Source organism: Agelaius tricolor, unplaced genomic scaffold, assembly GCF_023055355.1.
Source record: "Agelaius tricolor isolate 1412-34295 unplaced genomic scaffold, bAgeTri1.0.p SCAF_35, whole genome shotgun sequence".
NCBI classification, from domain to species: Eukaryota; Metazoa; Chordata; class Aves; order Passeriformes; family Icteridae; genus Agelaius; species Agelaius tricolor.
In genome coordinates this window covers 2,817,308-2,837,117 of record NW_027269295.1, presented here as the reverse complement: position 1 = coordinate 2,837,117, position 19,810 = coordinate 2,817,308, and the positions used below count along the sequence as shown (strand labels likewise).

The 19,810-nt window shown below is 37.4% G+C and overlaps 1 protein-coding gene across 7 annotated transcripts in view; it reads right to left on the bottom strand.

The window, feature by feature from the left end:
* B3GNTL1 (UDP-GlcNAc:betaGal beta-1,3-N-acetylglucosaminyltransferase like 1) overlaps positions 1 to 19,810 on the bottom strand; it is a 109,772-nt gene that overhangs the window by 70,785 nt on the left and 19,177 nt on the right. For all 7 annotated transcript variants that reach the window (XR_011683428.1, XM_071452935.1, XM_071452936.1 and 4 more), the window contains one exon: positions 8,375 to 8,470. Coding sequence is in view for 6 of the 7 variants with exons in the window: in XM_071452935.1 (XP_071309036.1) it covers positions 8,375 to 8,470 (96 nt within the window). In the remaining variant the exon portion in view is untranslated. The remainder of the gene's footprint in view (positions 1 to 8,374; positions 8,471 to 19,810) is intronic.

Below are 19,810 nucleotides of genomic sequence, written 5' to 3'. Positions count from 1 at the left end.
AGTGTCAAACCAATGGGTTTCAGAAAAATAAAAGTCTGGAATGCATGCTCAAAATAAATTTCAATTGTCACTGAAACCATTAGGTGATAGTAAGTACAAACCTGGGCCCTGCTTTATTAGCTTTTAAAAGAGAACATGGCAAAGGGCCTTAAAAATGTGTACACTAGGTAAGATACAAATCAAACCAGAGGCAGAAGCATTTGTATAATATGTGCAGTCTGATGTAAAAAAAAAATCAAAAAATGGCCAAAACCACCTCCCACCAAAAAAAAAGGAAAAAAAGCAAGCTTAATCTGCATTATTGACAGTACACTTATTTTGTCTTTTGTGTCTAAATAAATTCTCCAAAGCTATAAATATCAAAACATTATTTTAAGTACAGTTTGAGCTCTTCACTAGACAGCAAGCAGTTTCTGCCATTTATCTTTTCTACTTCATAAAATAATCATAACCCTGAGAATCATACATTCATGATTATATTTATTTCATTCTGACATTATTACAGTATAGGTATGCAAAGAATTATCCAAAGTAGACACAGACCTCTTGGCATTCTCTGGAATTATACACCTGAAAATAATAATTCCTTTTACTATACAAACTTTCTGAACACCTATATTTTATGCTGACAGGCATGATTCAAATCCACTCCAGTAAACTCAACACCATAAATGAATGGTACCAAATTAGTCTAATAAAAAGAAGTCTAGTAAGATCTGCTTTTTCTGTTTCAGTAGCTCTGAAGAAATCAAAGTAGTTTGCAGTAACTCCTAAATCCTCCTACTCTGCTTACCTGCAGCATTTGCTTTTATCCATTCTCTGTATTCTTTGCATATACATTTGTAGCTCTGGAGCCTGTTATTGTGGCTAGCCCCAATATTGTTCCCTTCCCTGACAGGCAGAAAGACAAAATCCATTCCAGAGGCTCCAGCTGGGGGTCCAAGGCCCCGTTGCTCTCTTGAGCCAAGGCTGGAGCCAGCTCTTGGGGACACATTTTCATAAACAGAGTTGAGCTCCTATCTAAGTGGGGAGGATTCAGACAAGGGTTGAATTACCTCACCACCAATGTCTCTAATTGGGGATTTCTGTCAGTTATTTTTATTTGCTGAACTTAGCAAACTGTATTCACTCTGGGCAGGGGTAGGCATTTTCCAAATCTGCCCCTTGGAGGCCTCCACTAAAGACCAGCCTTTATTCTACCTCCTATGCTGATATTTGCTGTTTCATTTCGAGGTTCTTTAAGGCATCAGTGAAACTGGATATGCTACTCACATTTAGGATGATGAAATTGCCATAAGTGCAGAGAAAATATCCATTTTTTTATGAAAAAGGACATGCTGTTCACAGCTACATTGATCCAAGCTAATGCACTGAAAAGCTCACTGTAATTTATTTGTACAATTTCAGCTCAAGAAATTGTAATCACAGTGCATTCAGCCAAGATTGTAAAAACAGAATAAAAATCCCATGTCCTGTTTGTCACACTTGTACTAAGGAAAAAAAATACATAAAAACTGAATTACTCATTAAATCTGGGTTCTTAAACTCCAAAGCTGTCAGATTGGACAATGAATCTGGCTTTTTTACAACACAGAAAGGAAAAATATAAATTCAAACACAACAGTATAACATATATTGTTAATACTTGTGAGAGGATATGGTGGATGTAAATATTTTAAAACTCAGCTTCCTTAAGCAGTTAAAAAATCAGAAAAGCAACAACCACCATGGAGATAAATGTCAACAGGGCAGGGTGAAGTCAGTATGAAAATTTATTAAGGAACAAAATCTTGAGTGTTACAGATCAAATAGAATGGCTTAGCTCCTGCTCATACACAATTTTTAAAACAATGAAAAGCTGTTCAGTGTGCAGTTACCAAAGAGAAATATTTTTTCCTATGTAAAAGGCTACAAGAGGGAGTTGCATTGCAGATAAAATATGTTTGAAATCCATATTTTTTATTACAGTAGAAGCCACAGTAAAAATATTTCTCTTCTTTTTTGGAATCAGCACTTTGATTTTCAAATTCAAAGAAAGCAAATTACAGAAGTGAAGGGTGTATCAGCTCTGTGCTCCCACATATGGACAACCAATTGAAAAATAAACATCACTGAGTTGGAAATGTCTGTTTAGAGTGGGCTTCTTGTTCTGAAAGGAAAAAAAAGTTAGGGCTACTTCAATATCCTATCTATTACTTTAAGATAAAGACTGGATTTTGTCCCTCAAAAAGAGGTAAAAGTACAGTCCCTTAAACTATAAAAGGCAATGATATTGAAACTCAAAGTGAAGCTTAAGGGCTGTTTATTTGGAAGTCAGCACAAGCACATCAACAGGATAAATATGGCAGATCAAACAAGAGCTAAGTGGAGCACTCAGAAACTGGAAGTTATTAGTTAGTTCCACCCATCTCCTTAATGCAGCTCTAAATTAACAAATTGTCTTCAATTTATTTTAACATCTTGCCCTATTTTTCAAAGTAATTTTCAAGAGTATTGAGGAGACAGAAATGGCAATAGTAACTTGGAAGGTCAATTATGCTTTTCTGAAAATTCAGTCCTGGACAGTTTTCCTTTACACTTGGCATTACCTGTCCATCTCCTACATCCAATATCTATAAAAATGGCATTTAGGATGCAAAACCTTATTGGTATCATTAATTATTAAAATTAATTAAATTATTAAAATTTAATTACTAAAACCACAAAAAAATATTTTCAGCTGGAACAAATTATAGCTCACAGAGAAATAGCTGTTTCCTACCAGTCTCATTCCTATGTCCATCAAAGTCATATCAGGCTTTTTCTGCCATACAAGAATCCGTCATGCTGTAATGCTGCATTCATCAAGAGCATTTTGGAAGAAAATCAAATGCATTGTAATCACAAGTCCCTTTTATACTATATTACAATATTTCTGTTCCATTTTAACATTATCATGTATTATGAGCCACATTCCAGCCTTGTTTAATCATGCAAATTATCAGGCAAGATATGAAGAGGAAAAATACGAGTTATTTAACACTCCTTCCCCTATGGGACACCTTTGAACTCATGCAAAACTGCACACACACAAAGCACAAGCTGTATACATTTCTGAATTCCAGCAAACCTGTTTCTAAGTTCAAAATATGTGACCCTGAGCTGCCTTTTCATAAAGCCTCACTGGGAAGTTCTAATTGTGCTTTGAGTTCACAGATGTGGCTAAGCCACTTCTCATTAAACTTTCTACAATTCCATGAACCCTTTGACATGTATTTTCACATGTAAATATAAACACTGTCAAGCTTGTGAAACTTTGGTTCATTCTCCTCCAGAGGAGAACAAGGATCAACCAAACTCAAAAGGAAGCAGCCAGTTGGGTTTTTTTTTTTAAATATGGTACAGGCTCAATCCCATCCAAATACCCATTCCAGATTACTGCTGGAATCTGCTGTAATAACCAGCAACTTTGGCTTTTTCACTCAGCAGAAAAACATCAGGGTTTCACTATTAATGCCACATTTTTAAATAATATGGGTCAAGGAAGAGGAAACAATGATCAAAAAATATCCCAAGGAAGTGTTGAGTATCTCTTCATTGAAAGACAACAAACACAAGTGAGCCATTAATAGTGGCAAAGCTGGGGGAGGGAGGGAGGGGGAGGGCAGAGGGGATTTCAATCAGCCCTTTCATGTTTTATTCATTCTTAGGTAAGAAAGCCTTTCCCTCTGGCCAGTTTTTGCCTTTACTAACATAAGCAGACAACAGGCATTGCATACATCCACTGTCAGATTGCTGCCTTGATTATTATTTCAGTTGTCACACATGGACAGCCAACCCAAGCACTAATAAAGTGGAATTTTCTGTCTGCAGGTAGACAAAACAGCTGCTGCAAGCCAGAGATATTCAATCTTTGGTCCACCTGGAAAATTCATCTTACTTGCAATCTACTCCTACCAGCTTTTGACCACTGAGAAGTTCCCTATTGAGCCACATGATGAAAATGGAATATTGAATGCACTGAATTGATGGAAAGAAAAGGTCCAGTTGTGCTGTCAGGTCCTTCTTGCCTTTAAAACAAGCTGCACACTCTGACTTCACCACAATGCTGGAACTATTTCCAAATTGAGCATCTGTAGTAAATGCTGATTTGTAGCATGAATCTTTATCAAATATTAATTAAACCCTAATATAGGAAGACTTAGTTGTCGCTGTCGAGGCGGTCACGACATAAAGCAGAGACCACAAGCAGTCTCAGTTGGCAACACTTTATTATTGAATATGGCTGATTTTTATACACTTTCCAGTTGTTTATCCTTCTTCTATCTTTACTATTGGCCACAATAGATCAACATAATACTATTGGTGAAAAAGTTATGGTGACTTAATTAACTTTCTAAAAATGTTTCATCCAGCTGCAAAGTTCTTCTATCCCTCCTCTCTCGGTCTCCTTGGTTACAGCCTTGGAGAGAGCTCCTTATCAGTTTCTTCTTACTTCTCAGCTTCTTCTCGCTCCTTTAGCTAACAGGCCCGCTGTTAGCCCCTTCCACACTTAGTAAGTAGAAAAGCACAGCTTTAAAAGCTGTCAGTGAAATGTAACAGGCATCTTTTAGAGCACAGAGATGTGTGTGCTATGAAATGTTAATTACTGCTCTTCTTTCAGGTGGTTGGCAGAGATTATTGCTAAGAATCACAAATGCAACAATTTCCAGATTTATCCAACACCAAGAGCTCCAAGATAACCTGCAGAGTCCAGCATGTATCATCAGGAAGTCATAGAGACACAGTCATCCAGGGTCACTGAGGCTTTCTCAGACACTTATTTATCTACATGAGCTATTTATCTCCAGTCCAGCCTTTTCACCCACAGGCCCTTCCTTCTGGCAGGAGGCTCCTCAGGAGTCACTCTGAGTTTGCTGCCTGCTTCCTGAATCAAAAACCACGTGAAAGGGTGGAAATGTATTGCCTTTGAGGAGGAAAAATGGTGGGTGAGGTGGGATTGTGCTTCAGGCTGAACAGAACACTTCACAGGCTGAGAGACTAAACTAACCCAAAGGAGTGATTTAACAGATGTGGCCATGAACTCAGCTCTTTCACTTACAGTCCTTAAAAGTGACTTGCATAAATATTTGTGCAATTAATCCAACCTTAAAACCATTCAGAACTTTTCACTTACACAGCCCAGTGTAAAAGTTTAAACATTTCCAGTGTAAAAGAAGGGCTGCACGATCAAACCTCAGGCACATTTACAAGCACAATTTGGACTCAGATATCCCACTGGATTAGTTTTAATCTACATTTTTTTCCACTTACTTCAACATCAAAACAGCCAGTTCTCTTAATTTGTTTGCTCATTTTCTTCCTGTACCTGTCACTGTGATCTGCACTTACTGAACAGTTACAATTATCCTTTTTTATTTGTTTCTTTTTTTTTACTCTTGGCCAAAAAGAGCAAGTCTTCCAGAACACATGTATTTAAGGTTTATAACAGTATACCCATAAAAGTGTGGTTTGCTCACCTGTCATTTATGCAGAAGATAACACTGAAGAAGCAAATATTGATCTTTTAAAAAGTAGCTTTTTCAACATCATGCTCTCTTTGTACTCTCTCACTCCCACCACACTCTCTGGGGTATATATTCTGAAATTTCATGCATACCATAAAGTATCTTTGGAATGTTACAGTATAATTGTTTAGAGAAACATTTAATGGATGAGTAAGCATCAAGAGGCCAGGGCTAAGGGAAAAGTTAAAATGCTGGCAGCATTTTGTATTGAAAGATCTTCTCAGCATGAGGACCGGGGATGGACATTTGATCCAAAAATCTGGTATTGACTCAAGCAAGAAAACAAAACAAAACAAAACAAAACAAAACAAAACAAAACAAAAAACCCAGCATCCAGCCCAGAGGTGTCTGAAGGCACTTCCCAAAACATCTGCCTCCAACCACAGCTCCCAAACCTGGTTCTGGGCACTGCCCAGCAGAGCAACCCAGGGCCACAGGAAATTATTTGATCAATAACATAAACATTCTGATAAACAACATGATCTTGATCTTGACAATTGGCTCTTTCTCCTTTTGGAATTGGTCCCTTGGCTTCCCCATTCCCAGCACAAATAATCTGCATGTGCATGGTGTGGAAATGCAGCAGAAGTGACTGGAAAGAGCTGGGCACTGAGTCCAGAGAGAGCTAAAAAAAAAAAGCTAAATGTGCTTTCACTACAGGAATCTGCTGCAGATTTATTTAATTTACAATGTGCTGTAAATTAAAACAAATTTTCCTCAATTCCCTGAAGGACTGCTCCTCTCAGAGGTTCTGCAAATCCATTAGCACAGGTCCATCATTATAGATTTTTTGGGGTTTATGTACTGAAGAGAGTTTAAAAAAACACATACACACAGAATAAAGCATATGATATGGACAGATGAGTGGGACCTTAGATAATTGATTCATACCCTGATTAAATTATTAGAGTACAACTGAAGTTTTACTTTTACTCCCAATTCCTCCTCTGTCCCACACCGTTTTAAATAAGAAAAAGCAAAATAATTATCCCCCTATGTGAACTTCTAATCAGAAGATTACAAAAGCAGAAGTGCCCCATGCTCACAGAAACCAAGCAGCTCTTTCAGCTCCAAAGCTGGAAAAGCCAAGGTGCCCCAGGCTCGTGTCACAGCTGAAGTTTGATAATTGGGCACCTAAAATCTCCCTCAAGGGGAGTCTGTGGTGTTTACCAACATGTGAATTGGAGCTGGTGCAGCAAAATTTCTCCAAAACTTCAGACACTCATGGAATTCTCAGAAATCTACTGTCTTTGAGGAACTTCTGTTTCTGCATTCAACTCAGTGGAGAACAGGTAGCACGATAAAATAACGAGGAACACACAAATAGTGTGAATCTATGAAGCTCATCTTGTTACACTCACTAAATATCACAAGTTCTGCTGGTTCCAAACACAATGTTTGATCCAAAACTGCTAATCTACCTGTAAATTGTGTGATTCGAAATTATATGAAAAAATAATGCATTTATTAAGGCTTTAAGAGGTATTAGTAGCATGCAAGATTGCAAGGGACTTCCCAGGTCATCATATTTGCATCCTACTATTGGAAACAAAACATTAAATAATCTCTTCCAGAACACATTGACCCCTATCTTATTTAAAATGAGGGTTTTGGTTTTGTTCTTGGGTTTGTTTATTTGTGGGGTTTTTTTTGCATAATCTCAAAATCAGAATATTTGTTTTAATTTTCCACTCAATTCATCAAAGACCAAGTGGCCATTTAGCTGAAACACTTCAGATTGTGTAGGACAAGCTTTTACATCCTCAAACTTTTCTTTTTTTTCACCAGAACAGTGATCCAGATGCTGTCAGATAAATACACTGGTTTAAATCTGTGTTTTTTCTAATGCCACACTCACAGGCAAATCCAAATATTCCTTGGGTAACTTTTTCTGTAATTACTCTGCCTTGGTGAATTACAGGGAGCTGTAATACCACTGGTGATTTTAAAACAAGGTCTGTAGATTACTCCTTGTGTTACAATGACCATAGCAGGGTCTGTCAGTGTTTTTTTGGAGTTAGGGTATAATGGAGTTCATAATGAAGTCTAACAAATAAGGATATGTTAATCTTTTCAACCACTTAAATTCAAGGAAATCAAAACCAAATGTCTTTCTAACACAGCATCCCAAAACCCAAACCCAAATACTTGGATCTCAAAGCCTGCTGGGATGTTTTCTGCAAACCATCCATTAGATTTCTTATATTCTGTACAACATTCCTCCACAAGCTGGATTGATTTCTTCCACAGCTTAACTTGTTTTTGCCAAAGTCTCTTTTAGTCTCTATTTTAGTTCAGCATTGGCCTCCTGCCTAATGAAACAACTGTTCTTTATGCCAAAAACTGTCATCTTCAGTTGCACAAGATGCATCTCACTTACAAACAATGTATAATGAGCTCAATGTTTAATGCCTGCAGAACTGCTGTTTTAAAATGATCCCAAGCAAAACTTAAACAGATAGAGGACTGGTCAGTACCTTGGGTGGGAGAAGAACCATTCTCAAGGAAGATTTTTTTCCCCCTTTTGCATTGAAATCCACTTTTTGAAAAGAAAACCTTAATTTTAGAACATGAAAGCATATGTAGCTAACCCAGGCAGCAGTGAGACATGTGAGGCTCACTCCAAACCTGAAAGCTTCATTTTCACTCAGGGTGAGGCCATTGCTCTGTAATGATCACTGCACCACAACCTTGGCTTCTCTTGAACAAACCATGTTTAAATCTGATAACCTTAATAACCTATCAACTGATGGACTGAAAACAGCCCATCCAAATGAAGCTGTTATGCTGTTTTTCTGTAATTTCAGAGCCAGCTGGAGCAGGGGTACCTGTGTAAGGAGCTGTTCCTGGCTGAGGCCATTGATCCAGCGAGTGTATCGTCCAGTGGAGTCCAGTGGCTCTCTTCTGACTTGGCAACCAACAATCTAAAGCAGAATTACACAAATCCCTCAGGTTAAATTCTGTACAGCCACGTGGCAACAAAACAGTATCACAAAACAAACATTCAGAACGTGGCAACTCCAGGAATTACCTACACAGTCCTTACTAGCCCCCTTCAAGGTTAATAAGGTAATCTCTGTTCAAATGTTAAATAGTTACAGACTTTAAAGGTCTCTAGGAAACACTGAGGAGAATCTTTCCAATAACCTCATTTTTGGGAATATTGGAATCATTTTGGTTGAAATTTTCAAAGGAAATTTTCCATAGGCAGACATGTAGAATGCAAAATTTCAACCAAAAGTTACTCCAGCAAATGAAAAGTGGAACTTGAGTAACACCAGACAATCCTGCCAACAGTCCCATAACCTATAATGCCTTCTATTACTTTTAATTAATATAAAATCAGCAAAATCCCCTTCATATTCTGATTTGTTTTGTTCATGACAGAACATTAAAATCAGTGACCTGATTTTAATTTGGTCACTGAAGCACTGTCCACCCATGTGAGCAATGTCTCCAAATCTAATACTGTTCTGTAGCTGTAGGGGTTAAATATGAATTTTAATATTATTATGCCAGTAGGTGTTCAGAAAGCTTCCAGTATGTATCAAAGAATACCAGGAGGATCACATATATGCACAGACACATATGAATGCAATTTCATGGAAACACTGAACTGTTCACAGATCTCTGATTAGACAAGGAAAAAGCTGAGGAGAACCCCAGGAGTGTGACTGGACAGAAATCTGCTGTTTGCTCTTCCTGAAATCTGCAGTCTACACAAAACCTGCAGGGTACCACAGGACTCAATTATTCATGCAAAGTATAAACTGTTTTATACCAACTGTTTTATACCAACTACTGCACTCCCATCATGCTGTAACTCTCCATTCTCTTCCTGATTTTTAAGGTGATGCCCACTGAGGATGTGCTTGTCCACTGAGAACGAACACCACAGGTTTTCAGTGTTTCTGAACACTAATTTCTGAGAAGTTCTGTTCAAGAACAGGTGGGAAACTCCCTTGGTTTATTTTCCACCCTAAGCATTAATAAATCTTCCAGGTATCTTTTTTTTAGAGCTTTAAACTGCAGAGGAATGTGAACAGCCAGGCCAGAGCTCTGCATGTGCAATTGTGAGTACTTTTGATGTGGGAACAAAAACACCATAAGAAGATCTTGCTGGGGCACTGCTGGCAATGAAACATCACAATTTAGAATATGATTGAATACAATCAAAATAACAAGCATGGAGAAAAAGAAAATGTTATTTGCTTATCCCAGAAGAATAAACCAGAATGTCTCTGAACTAGGAAATGTTTCCTCAACGACGACAACAAATTACAGTGGAAAACTTCAGCTTCATCCTAACTTAACCCTCACATTACAGCTAAGTAATACTAAGGTATTTTCAGAAGGTTAACCTAAAATTCTTTTACACTGAATATCAATTAGAAGAGTTCATAGAGATGTTTTTTTACAGCACATCACAGAGATAAAAACCTGCAAAAGTCATGTCAGGTGTAGGTCTCTCCTGTGCTGCAAGGATGGTTTTTATTTAAAAATAGAACTCTTTCTAGTATTCATGAATCAAGCCCTCATTAGTCTTCTCTTACTTATCCTAGATTTTCTAACTTACAAAGACACTTACAAAACTGCATAAAAAGGTAAAAGGGAAAAATTATTTTTGTTTTATATCTCAAGCTATTCTCTAACAACACAAGATGGAAACTTAGTTTCTTTATTTAAAGAGTCACAGTGAAGCTGAGCAGATACAGAATACAAAGAACTTTGAAAAGGTGAGATATTAAAAAGGAGAATTTCAATTTTTTTTTTCTGAAAACCTGGTTCTCAATTGCAGCCAAGTAGGAAGTGCAGTCATCTCTCTCCTGGCAGCTTGAAATTTAAATTAGAAGCAGAGGACAGAGTTGCACATTTTTATATTCATTTCTGAGAAGACTGATAATTTCATAAATGCTGTTGGTAATTTAAGCAGACTAAAGCAAATGCTGAATCCAGGTGCTCAGCTAAAGGACTGCAATTCCCTGAAGTCCAAGAACAACTGGTTCAAATCCCAACTCCTCACACTTGAAGAGGAAACTGAACAGATTTGATCAATTATCTGTACACACATGAGGAGAGGTGAAGGCAGACAGCAGAAGTGCCATTAAATTGGATCCTGACAGCTCTTTTCTGGATTATACATCACTGTTTGTAATTTCTAGAGTTTGACTTCAAGTCTCAGCCAAAATTCCCTCCCTTTTCATCCAGCCACACAGATAATTCCATTGCATGCTCCAATTTACTTCTCTCAATTTTAACTCATCACACTGGTTCAGTACTTACTGTATTTCAGGTCTTAAAATGCTTTGAGCATTTTGGAATGAAAAAAAAAATTAGGTGAAAATCCTCATCAAATAAAGTTGTTATTTAGGAATTACTGGTATTGAAGTGAGAAAAATCAATGGGCTACATTGAATTTAGCCATAGTTTGGGAGCACAATCTTTGGAAATGTAACTTTGGAATACAAAAGGAGAATAGCTGCAAGCTCATTAACCAAGTTAACTGCTGTAGGAAGTGCTGTGTTTGCACTCCTCTCTGCCCCAAGAGCTGCTTTCTTCTCATTTGTAGAACCAGCACCACTCAAAGCCACTTTTATCATCATTTAAGAAATTTGTTCTACAGACAAATGTGAAAATTGCCAGGGTGCAATCAAGTTTATTTCCAGCTCCTCAGCCCAGCAAATCCCCTACCCCTGTGCACTTCAGCTGTGCCATTCCCTCCCCATGGGACTCTGACTTGTGACTGGGATTTTTGACTTGTGCCTGCAAGATAAACACCACCGAGCTGAGCCTTTGATTCAGCATCTGCAAAGCCCAGCTCGTGTAACCAGCTCCTTGCACACAATGAAAATCAGATTATTTACAGCACAAACAGTTTCCTGCAGCTCCCCTGTGTAAGGTGTGGCAGCACAAGCAACTGCACACGGCTTCCATTTCCTCCATGCCTCACAGAGGTTTTATATTCACTGAATGTTTCCTTAGAGCTTTCAAATTGAAGTGAGAAGTTTTTCGCTGTTGCTTCTCTCATGACATTTAAAATACTTTGATAAAAATCTTTCTGGGTGTATTTCACCCATTCAGTCCTTCCAACAAACTGCATTAGAAACATTATTTTCAGTATTTTGAGTATCTGTTTCTATGCAAAAATAGAGTTCATCCGAGTTTTAATATTTGATCTAATTAGACAAGTTTGTTTTTATTATTACAAATGCTGGAGTGTGGCACTTACCTGTACCTAGATTAAACTATGCAATATATACAATAAATGCAATTAGCATTTATTACAAACTGCACTAGAAACATTATTTTCAGTATTTTGAGTATCTGTTTCTATGCAAAAATAGAGTTCATCCAAGTTTTAATTTTTGATCTAATTAGACAAGTTTGTTTTTATTATTACAAATGCTGGAGTGTGGCACTTACCTGTACCTAGATTAAACTATGCAATATATACAATAAATGCAATTAGCATTTATTACAAACTGCATTAGAAACATTCTTTTCAGTATTTTGAGTATCTGTTTCTATGCAAAAATAGAGTTCATCCAAGTTTTAATTTTTGATCTAATTAGACAAGTTTGTTTTTATTATTACAAATGCTGGAGTGTGGCACATACCTGTACCTAGATTAAACTATGCAATATATACAAAAATGCAATTAGCATTTATTACTATTTATTATTATTTTTACAGCACATCACAGGGATAAAAACCTGCAGAAGTCATGTCAGATGTACATCTATCCTGTGCTGCAAGGATGGTTTTTATTTAAAAATTATTATTCCAACTGGAAACTTGCTGAAATGCAATATTAATATTATTTGTATAGGAAGCAGTACCATGAACAATGAATAACAGAAATTTCTGGCTCATAGCAAAGGACAATGGCAGTTCAGGAAAAAGTAAAATTCTCATCAGGGCAGAAAATCCTTTATGCTACCACAGCAACAAGGTAATTTGCTTTCTAGACAGATAATTACTTTTTTAATGTATTAAAGGTAACTTAGAGGTCATTTAGCTTTTTATTTAATTGCAATCAGCATTGGTGTCTCTGGAAAAAAATATAAAAGAATTTATCCTTTATGACAGCAAGAAACAGTAATAGGAAGAACAGTAAAAGCACAAAATAGGGGATTTATCTTAAGTGCCAACAAATACCTACACTGAAAGGCAACACAAGTAAATTTTATAAACAGAAGTGGCTTGAAGTGAGCTCTGTGGGGAAGAAGTGGCCAAATGCAGGATCAGTTTGTGGCCCTACAGAACTGCTTCATCTACTGCTTCACCAAAAGCCTCCAGCATCTGCCAGTCCTGTCTAGATGGTCTCAGACAGGGGTAAAAATGGCATTATTGGTCTGTATTTAGGCACCTGAATCTCTCTGCTGTAATAACTCTACCACTTCACACAATTAGGAGTGGAGTTAATGAATTGTACCTAAATAACATTATCAGGATGAATGTCACAGACATGCTCTTTATGCCACTGCATTGAGAACACCTTCAGGAGTTAGGGAACTGTAAAGCCAGAACAACAGGATTATGATACAACTAAAGCAGCACAAATAACAATAGTGATGAAAATAACTCTGAGGGTCTCCAGGTCACAGCACCCTGGCAATAAAAATCCAACGAGCACAATCAGTAAATTCAGAGTTATGCTGATATTCAGAGGAACTGGGCAGCATTACTACACACATTACCAAATCCTGCTCAGAGCCACCTCTAGTCTCTGTCCTGTGAGGGACAAAAGTGTCCTGTGAGGTGAAAAAAGAGAATTTCAGTCCCATGTCTGACATGTGCACAGCCCAGCCCTCTGTACCCAGTCAGATATGTCAGAACTTGTTCCAACTTTCACCAGTGGGTTCTGAAATGCAACAGTCAGGTGGAGATGTTTCTTAGTTTCATCATTTTGGAGTTTTAATTTTTACCTTGCACATTGAAGTGGAAAAGGAAGCGGGAGAGAGGAAACAAAGTTTAAATGAGTCGGCAATAATTAAAACCAAGGCGTTTTCTGCAGATGTGGTGTTTTTGAGTTTTTAATCACTACAGCTTCCTTTACCACAAACAATCTTCCTTATTCAGGAGGCAGCCTATGTACTAAAGAGGAAATGAGGATGAAGAAATAATTGGTCTTCAATTTTATCCCAATATTTTCCAGCCTTGTTTTAAAAGAAGAGGAAATGAACAAAGACAGGCAAAAGCATAAACTCTCCACAAGGCAGTGGGCACTGGATGTACAAACACACCCAGGAGTTCTTCATATAATGCATCTTCTCTTAAGGAGCTTTACTATTGAAACAGGTATTGAAAAAATATCCATTTTAGCATGAAAAAATCCATGGCTTTTCTGTACAAAATAAACGCAACTTCCAAAGGTTTTACAAAGTACAGAACTTGATTCTACATTCTGAGGAAGAACGCGCAGTGTTCTGTTTCATTTTAGAAATATGACAGAATGATGTAAACCTCCTTGAAGAGAATGTCGTTAAGTACTTAGTGATGCTGTAATTAGGAAAATCCTAACATCTGATCCTAGATAAAGTTCAGTGAAAAGAAAGATTATCCAAATAACAAGTAAAATAGGGAGGATTATCTCAAGGGCACAACACCTTTTTCCCCAGTACGCCTCTTTATGAGAACCCACAGATGGCAAAATCCTAAAATTAAAAGCTAATAAGAGTTATTTTTTTATAAATAAATTGTATGAAATAACTCTTATAAAAGAGTTATTTAATAAGAGTTACCTTATCCTGAATGTTTAAGAGCAGCTTTAGTTCATGAAGCCCACATCTTTTGTCTTAAGGAAAGGTAGATGTCCCCTCTGCTGTCTCCAAACCTTACTTCAATTATTTTTATTGTAGTAATTTTATGCAGTAATTTCCTTTAAGAAAGATTTTGTGATCACTATTTAATGCAATTAAAAAGGAAAAATAAACTAGAGAAATACTTTTATGTAGTTCAAATCTTCCCAAAAGTATATACTGCAGGAAGAAGGTAGTAAAATGTGTTTCCTCTCCCAATCATTTCCAAGGGAGGAAATTGTTCTTCAAAACATGACACCTGTGAGTTAATTTGCATTAGGTGTAAATATACAAAATACACCCTGGTGCATTGAAAACATGTTTTAGAAATTATAAAATATGTTGATATTGCTGACTCCCCAAAGAAGCCTTTAGGTCAGATGAATATCCATTTCCACAGATGCTTCTATCTTGGAGCAATCCATATTCAAGAACACCTGTTCCACATTCTACTTGCCCCTGGTTCAAGTCCAAAGTCCACAAAAGGATGTTACATGTTTATTTTCAGCACATAAAACGAGAGTAATCAAAACCCAAGGAAGTCTGAATTTTCTTTAGTGAATTTATATTAAAAAAAGGAAGTCATGGTGTAATCAGAGCAGCCCAGCAGAGCATCACAGCACAGGTAGGTTTAAAAAGATGTTGTCACACGTGTGAATTCATGAAGTTTGACCATGACATTTTGGGGAAAACTCCAAGTAAATATCATTGAAGAGACAGCAATTTCTTTTGTCTGCAGCTTCACAAAGTCTGATTGGATTGCAAAGTTATCACCTCAGCAAAATGTCTGAACACCAGGAGGAGGGAATCTTGATTTTCAAACATTTGATGCTTCAGACATAATTTTTAAAATGAAATATGTCTACATGAATGAAATACATTACAGTCAGTCTTTCATGAATATCAAACTCCAGTAATCACAATCATTTGATGGTGTTATTGGCATGTGGAGGCATTTTAAACACAAATTTAATTACAAAGTCGTGTCACTTGGGCTGTTTCCCATTTGGGCTATTTGATGAAATGTAGAACAGACCTAGGCTGACATTGTGACTTTGAAAACGTTCTGTGGCTTTTTTCAGAAATACCAAATTAAAAAAGAACTTTAAGGAAGCTGCCTAATAAAAAGCAAAGACACAGCTGAATTCCAGCAGATCTGGATGATGCACATGGAAAGGCTTAATTACCAAAAATGTAAAAATAATACTCTCACATGGTCAAAGAAAGAATTTTCATATTCCCCAGAGCAAAATAAGAAAAGGAATCGTATTTTTTCCTCTAGACATACTCCAATGTCACCACTTCTGACAAAACCTTCAGACAACTGCTGCTTTAGTCTCTACTCTCCAAACCAAGAGAGAAGATTATTGAAAATAATAAATTATTTATATATGATATAAAATTAATAAAATAATAAATAATAAATTATAAACAATAATTACTTTTATTTCTCTATATAATATATATAAATAAAAGTTATTTATTGCTTACTAATTTATTATTTATGAACATAAATATATATATATTTATATATATATTTTTTATATACTTATAAATTCCTTTTAAAAGCCTCTAATGACAATTTCCTGAAGTGAAATCTATAAATGTTTTTATAAGTATCTATATTGGGTAGCCTTAATTCAGAATTATATTTTCCATATGCTGGAGCAGAATGTACAAGACTTGGTAGTTTGATAATAGTTTGCAGTAAAAGGGAACTGAATATAAAAAAGATTCTGCTGACCAGAATAATTAAGACTAGTTCATGAAAATATTGCTCTGGACATTAAAAAATGTCCTGATGTTGGACAATCAACAGCAGCATCTAATCACCTCAGGAATATAATCTCATTTTCCTTCTGTCCATACCAAAGACAGACCAGACCCTCTTGAGATCTACTCAGCCCCTTTAGTGCAGCCAATTCCTGCCAAGAGGTTCATGCAAACAAATTGGATTTGTCATCCAAGACATGACAGTACTCAATGAATGTCTCTTCAATAGCTGTTGGATGAATTCATTCTTATATTAAAATTCACCTCTACAGGCAGAGCTTGCTGGGACAGGCCCGAGCAGCTCCCACTGATCTGTCTCAATCCTGCAGAGTAAGGGAGGCACAAGGAGAGCTCTGCAAATTAACTAAGGAGAAAAAAAGATTATTTAAATTAACTAAGGAGAAAAAAAGATTATTTAAGTTCTATGCAAAGAAGATTTTATTCGACTTCGTGTCCGAAATAAAAGATTTATCAAAGGAAAATCTGCTAAGCTATATGCCACAACTGAAGGACAAAGAATTTAAGGGGAGATGGGAAAATCTGGACTTCAGAATTGAAGACACAGAATGAGAGATCACCAACAACCTCACTGAACACAGGAAGGATGCAAATTAAATAGAGATCCAGAACTGAATTGAAATGGAGCCCAGAGAGGTAACATGCAGCATTATGTAGCTCTGCTTTATGGCAGTTTAATCAAACCTCACAGACACTCGTTGTCTTTTCACACCACAAACTTACAGAATCAAGTGGATCTGATCATTTTAGCCACAAGAAAAGAATCATATGACTCAAACTAGTGCTCTCTGTAAGCAGAGCACTCTCCAAGGGAGGGAGGAAGGAAAAAACAGTCTTGCTATCTAACACATGGCAGAAAGGTGTGACAGGTCCCAACAAGCAGAACAGCACAGGGTACAGTGACATGAAAAAATTCTATTAAATTATGACTGTCAGAATTGAAAAATATATGTTTCCAGACCAAAAGGAAAAAAAAAATCCTCTTAACTTCTAAATGTAGTTAATTTGTGGAGTTCAGGGGTGGGAGGGAAGCAGCCAATGCCTTTGGCCTAGAGCTGTGCCCTAAAGAAGGGAGCAGCTCAGCTCTCACTCATTTGCTGCTTTCTCCAATTCCTTGGCCCATTGTGCAATATTTGGTTCAGCTCTCCCAGGGCAGGTGAACAGGTCTGTGAGCCACCAGCTCCCAGGGCCAGCCAGGAATTGTTCAACTCACTCAATCCCATCCACTATCTTAGAGCCACATTAACCATCAAAGATATGCAGAATTCAGGCAGTTGGTGAACACAGGCAGATAATCAACAGATAAGAATGGCTTTAGGCACTGCTGCTCCTGATCTAAAGCCAAGCTACAGAATATGCCAAAAATCTGCTTTAGAGATGCAAAATAGTGAGAATTGCTCATTGAATAAATGCAAATGCATATTCATGTTCTCTCACACTCCCAGGTATCCTACCTGTTTGAGACAGAGGATTGTAATTTCACAACAAATAGAAAGGTGTTGTGGTGACACTGCCACTGATTCACCTCCCACTGAGCCAGAGAAAACAAAAGGAAATGTTCTTTATTTCTATTGCCCATATTCTCACTCCAGCCGTTTTCTCATTGAGGCAGGAGACAGTGAGGAAAAGTTTAGTTATTTTATAAGTTCTCAAATGTTACTCAGTGTCTTCAAGATCATTCCCAGGTCCAGTGAGTCTCCTTCAGCATGCCCAGAGCAGGGCCTGCTGGAAGCATCCAGCACCAAGACAAGCAGAGAGCAGATCCAACTGACATCCCCTCTCTCCTTGAAACAAAAATCTTTGTGACTTCTCAGAGGGTTGAAATTAAATAACATGGAATAAATGTGAGGCATTTATTGAGTGTGTGTGGTTTGGGAAATAATTTCCTGGGCTACTCCAAACTTAGGAAGTTGTTCTGTAGAACACCAGTACATACACCAGGGTGGAGCTGCAGAAGAACACAGAATAAGATATGAAGGCATGATTTTTTCAGAATTAAGGGAAATGGAAGCTTGAATCTTCCTATTAATTAGCTGCCAACAAAGCATACGTGTTTTGTGGTTGGTAAATCAGCAACACCTGGCTTATCCTGGATAAATGGGACTGATGCAGTTTCTAGGGATAAATAAAACCAGAATGATGCTCCTGAGCTTAACAACTGCTAAAAGTAGGGATTTGCATTGAGCCTGATATTTCTTAAGCAGAACTTAGGAATTTGTAGTATAAATTCATTTATAGTATAAATTATTTATAAATTTATGTAAATTAAGAATTTGTAGTATAAATACACAGAGTCTCAAAAACTTGTGTCTTCTGAGAGTGTCTAATTACAGAATCCATGTGAGGGGGACTTGGAGATGATGTAAAATAGTCATCAAAGGACAAGGTGACAGCAGCTGTGCTTTAACAAAAAGCACAATGCATTAGTGATTTGTATTCTGAGATCCAAAATCCTCCACTCTGAACATTTCCAAGGTCAGAACAGTTCCACCCTCAAGCCTTATTTTTAAAAAGTGTCCAGATAAGAGCAACTTAAGAGAACAGAAATTAACTTGGTCTTTAAAGCACAATTAAGGAGTCTGTGATGCAGGAAATGAGACACAAAGGCTGCTGCTGTTACCTCAGTGTTCCAGTACCTGAACCTGGGGCAAGCTTCTTGCTTTTGCAGAGATGGAGACACAGGTTTCTTTAAAGAATAATTTGTTGGGAAGATCCCAGAGGCATCTGATATCTTTGGTTCTTCTGTTTAGTAACCAGGCTTCAAATCAGAGTAAGGCAATTTGCATTTAAGAGTAACACAAGAGAGGAAGAACCTCAGGGATTAATTAGGACCTGGGAGATTTCTCTTGGTGGGCAAAGTTGGAGATTTTCCTACCTGCAGATGAACAGTAACAACAACAGCAGACTGAAGCCTACAGTATCAAGGCCCACTGGGAGCACTGGTCCTCAAATCTGACTCCCAGTAACAATCAGCAGGACCAGGATTAGGAATAAAATTTCTGAAAGTATATTGAGACTGCATAAAGTCAAAAATCCAGGTCAGGAGAAGTTGCAAAACAGTGGAAAGTGCAAATTCTGCAAATCAGAATTTCAGGAACAAACCAAAAAAGCTCACTGCTTCACAGGCATTTCTCAACCTTCTGCTTTTTGTTTTAATTTTTTTTTTTTCCCCTCCACCTACTCTGGTTTATCAGACTGATTGAAGCCAAGCCAGAACTTCAAGCACAGAACAAAACTTCCTTTAAACATCCCAAATATCTTCCAAGGCCAGCAAATTGAATGGCATGATTATTCTGAGGACAGCACAGAGATCATTCTTTTAAGAACACAAGTCCACACTGCCAGTGGTCAGTAGATTTGTGACCAGGCCAACTTTTCCCAAAGCTGTGTCAGAACTGTTGAGGGGCTCTGGACCAATCTGATCTATTTGCTCACCAGAACCAGCTGGATGTGCTCCCCTTTCTCCTTCAGACCTTTGAATTAGAATTCTGTAAAATCCAACATTAACCCAGCAGGTTACACCTCACCCAGGCATCCCACACATTTTCTGTACCTGTAACATGGAAAATGTGCTGGCTTTGGTGGAAATAGAGTTAATTCTGCCTTGCCAGCCCTCCCAGTGCTGTGTGCAGGTAACACACCAGGGCTCTGAGCCCTGCTCCCAAGGCTCTT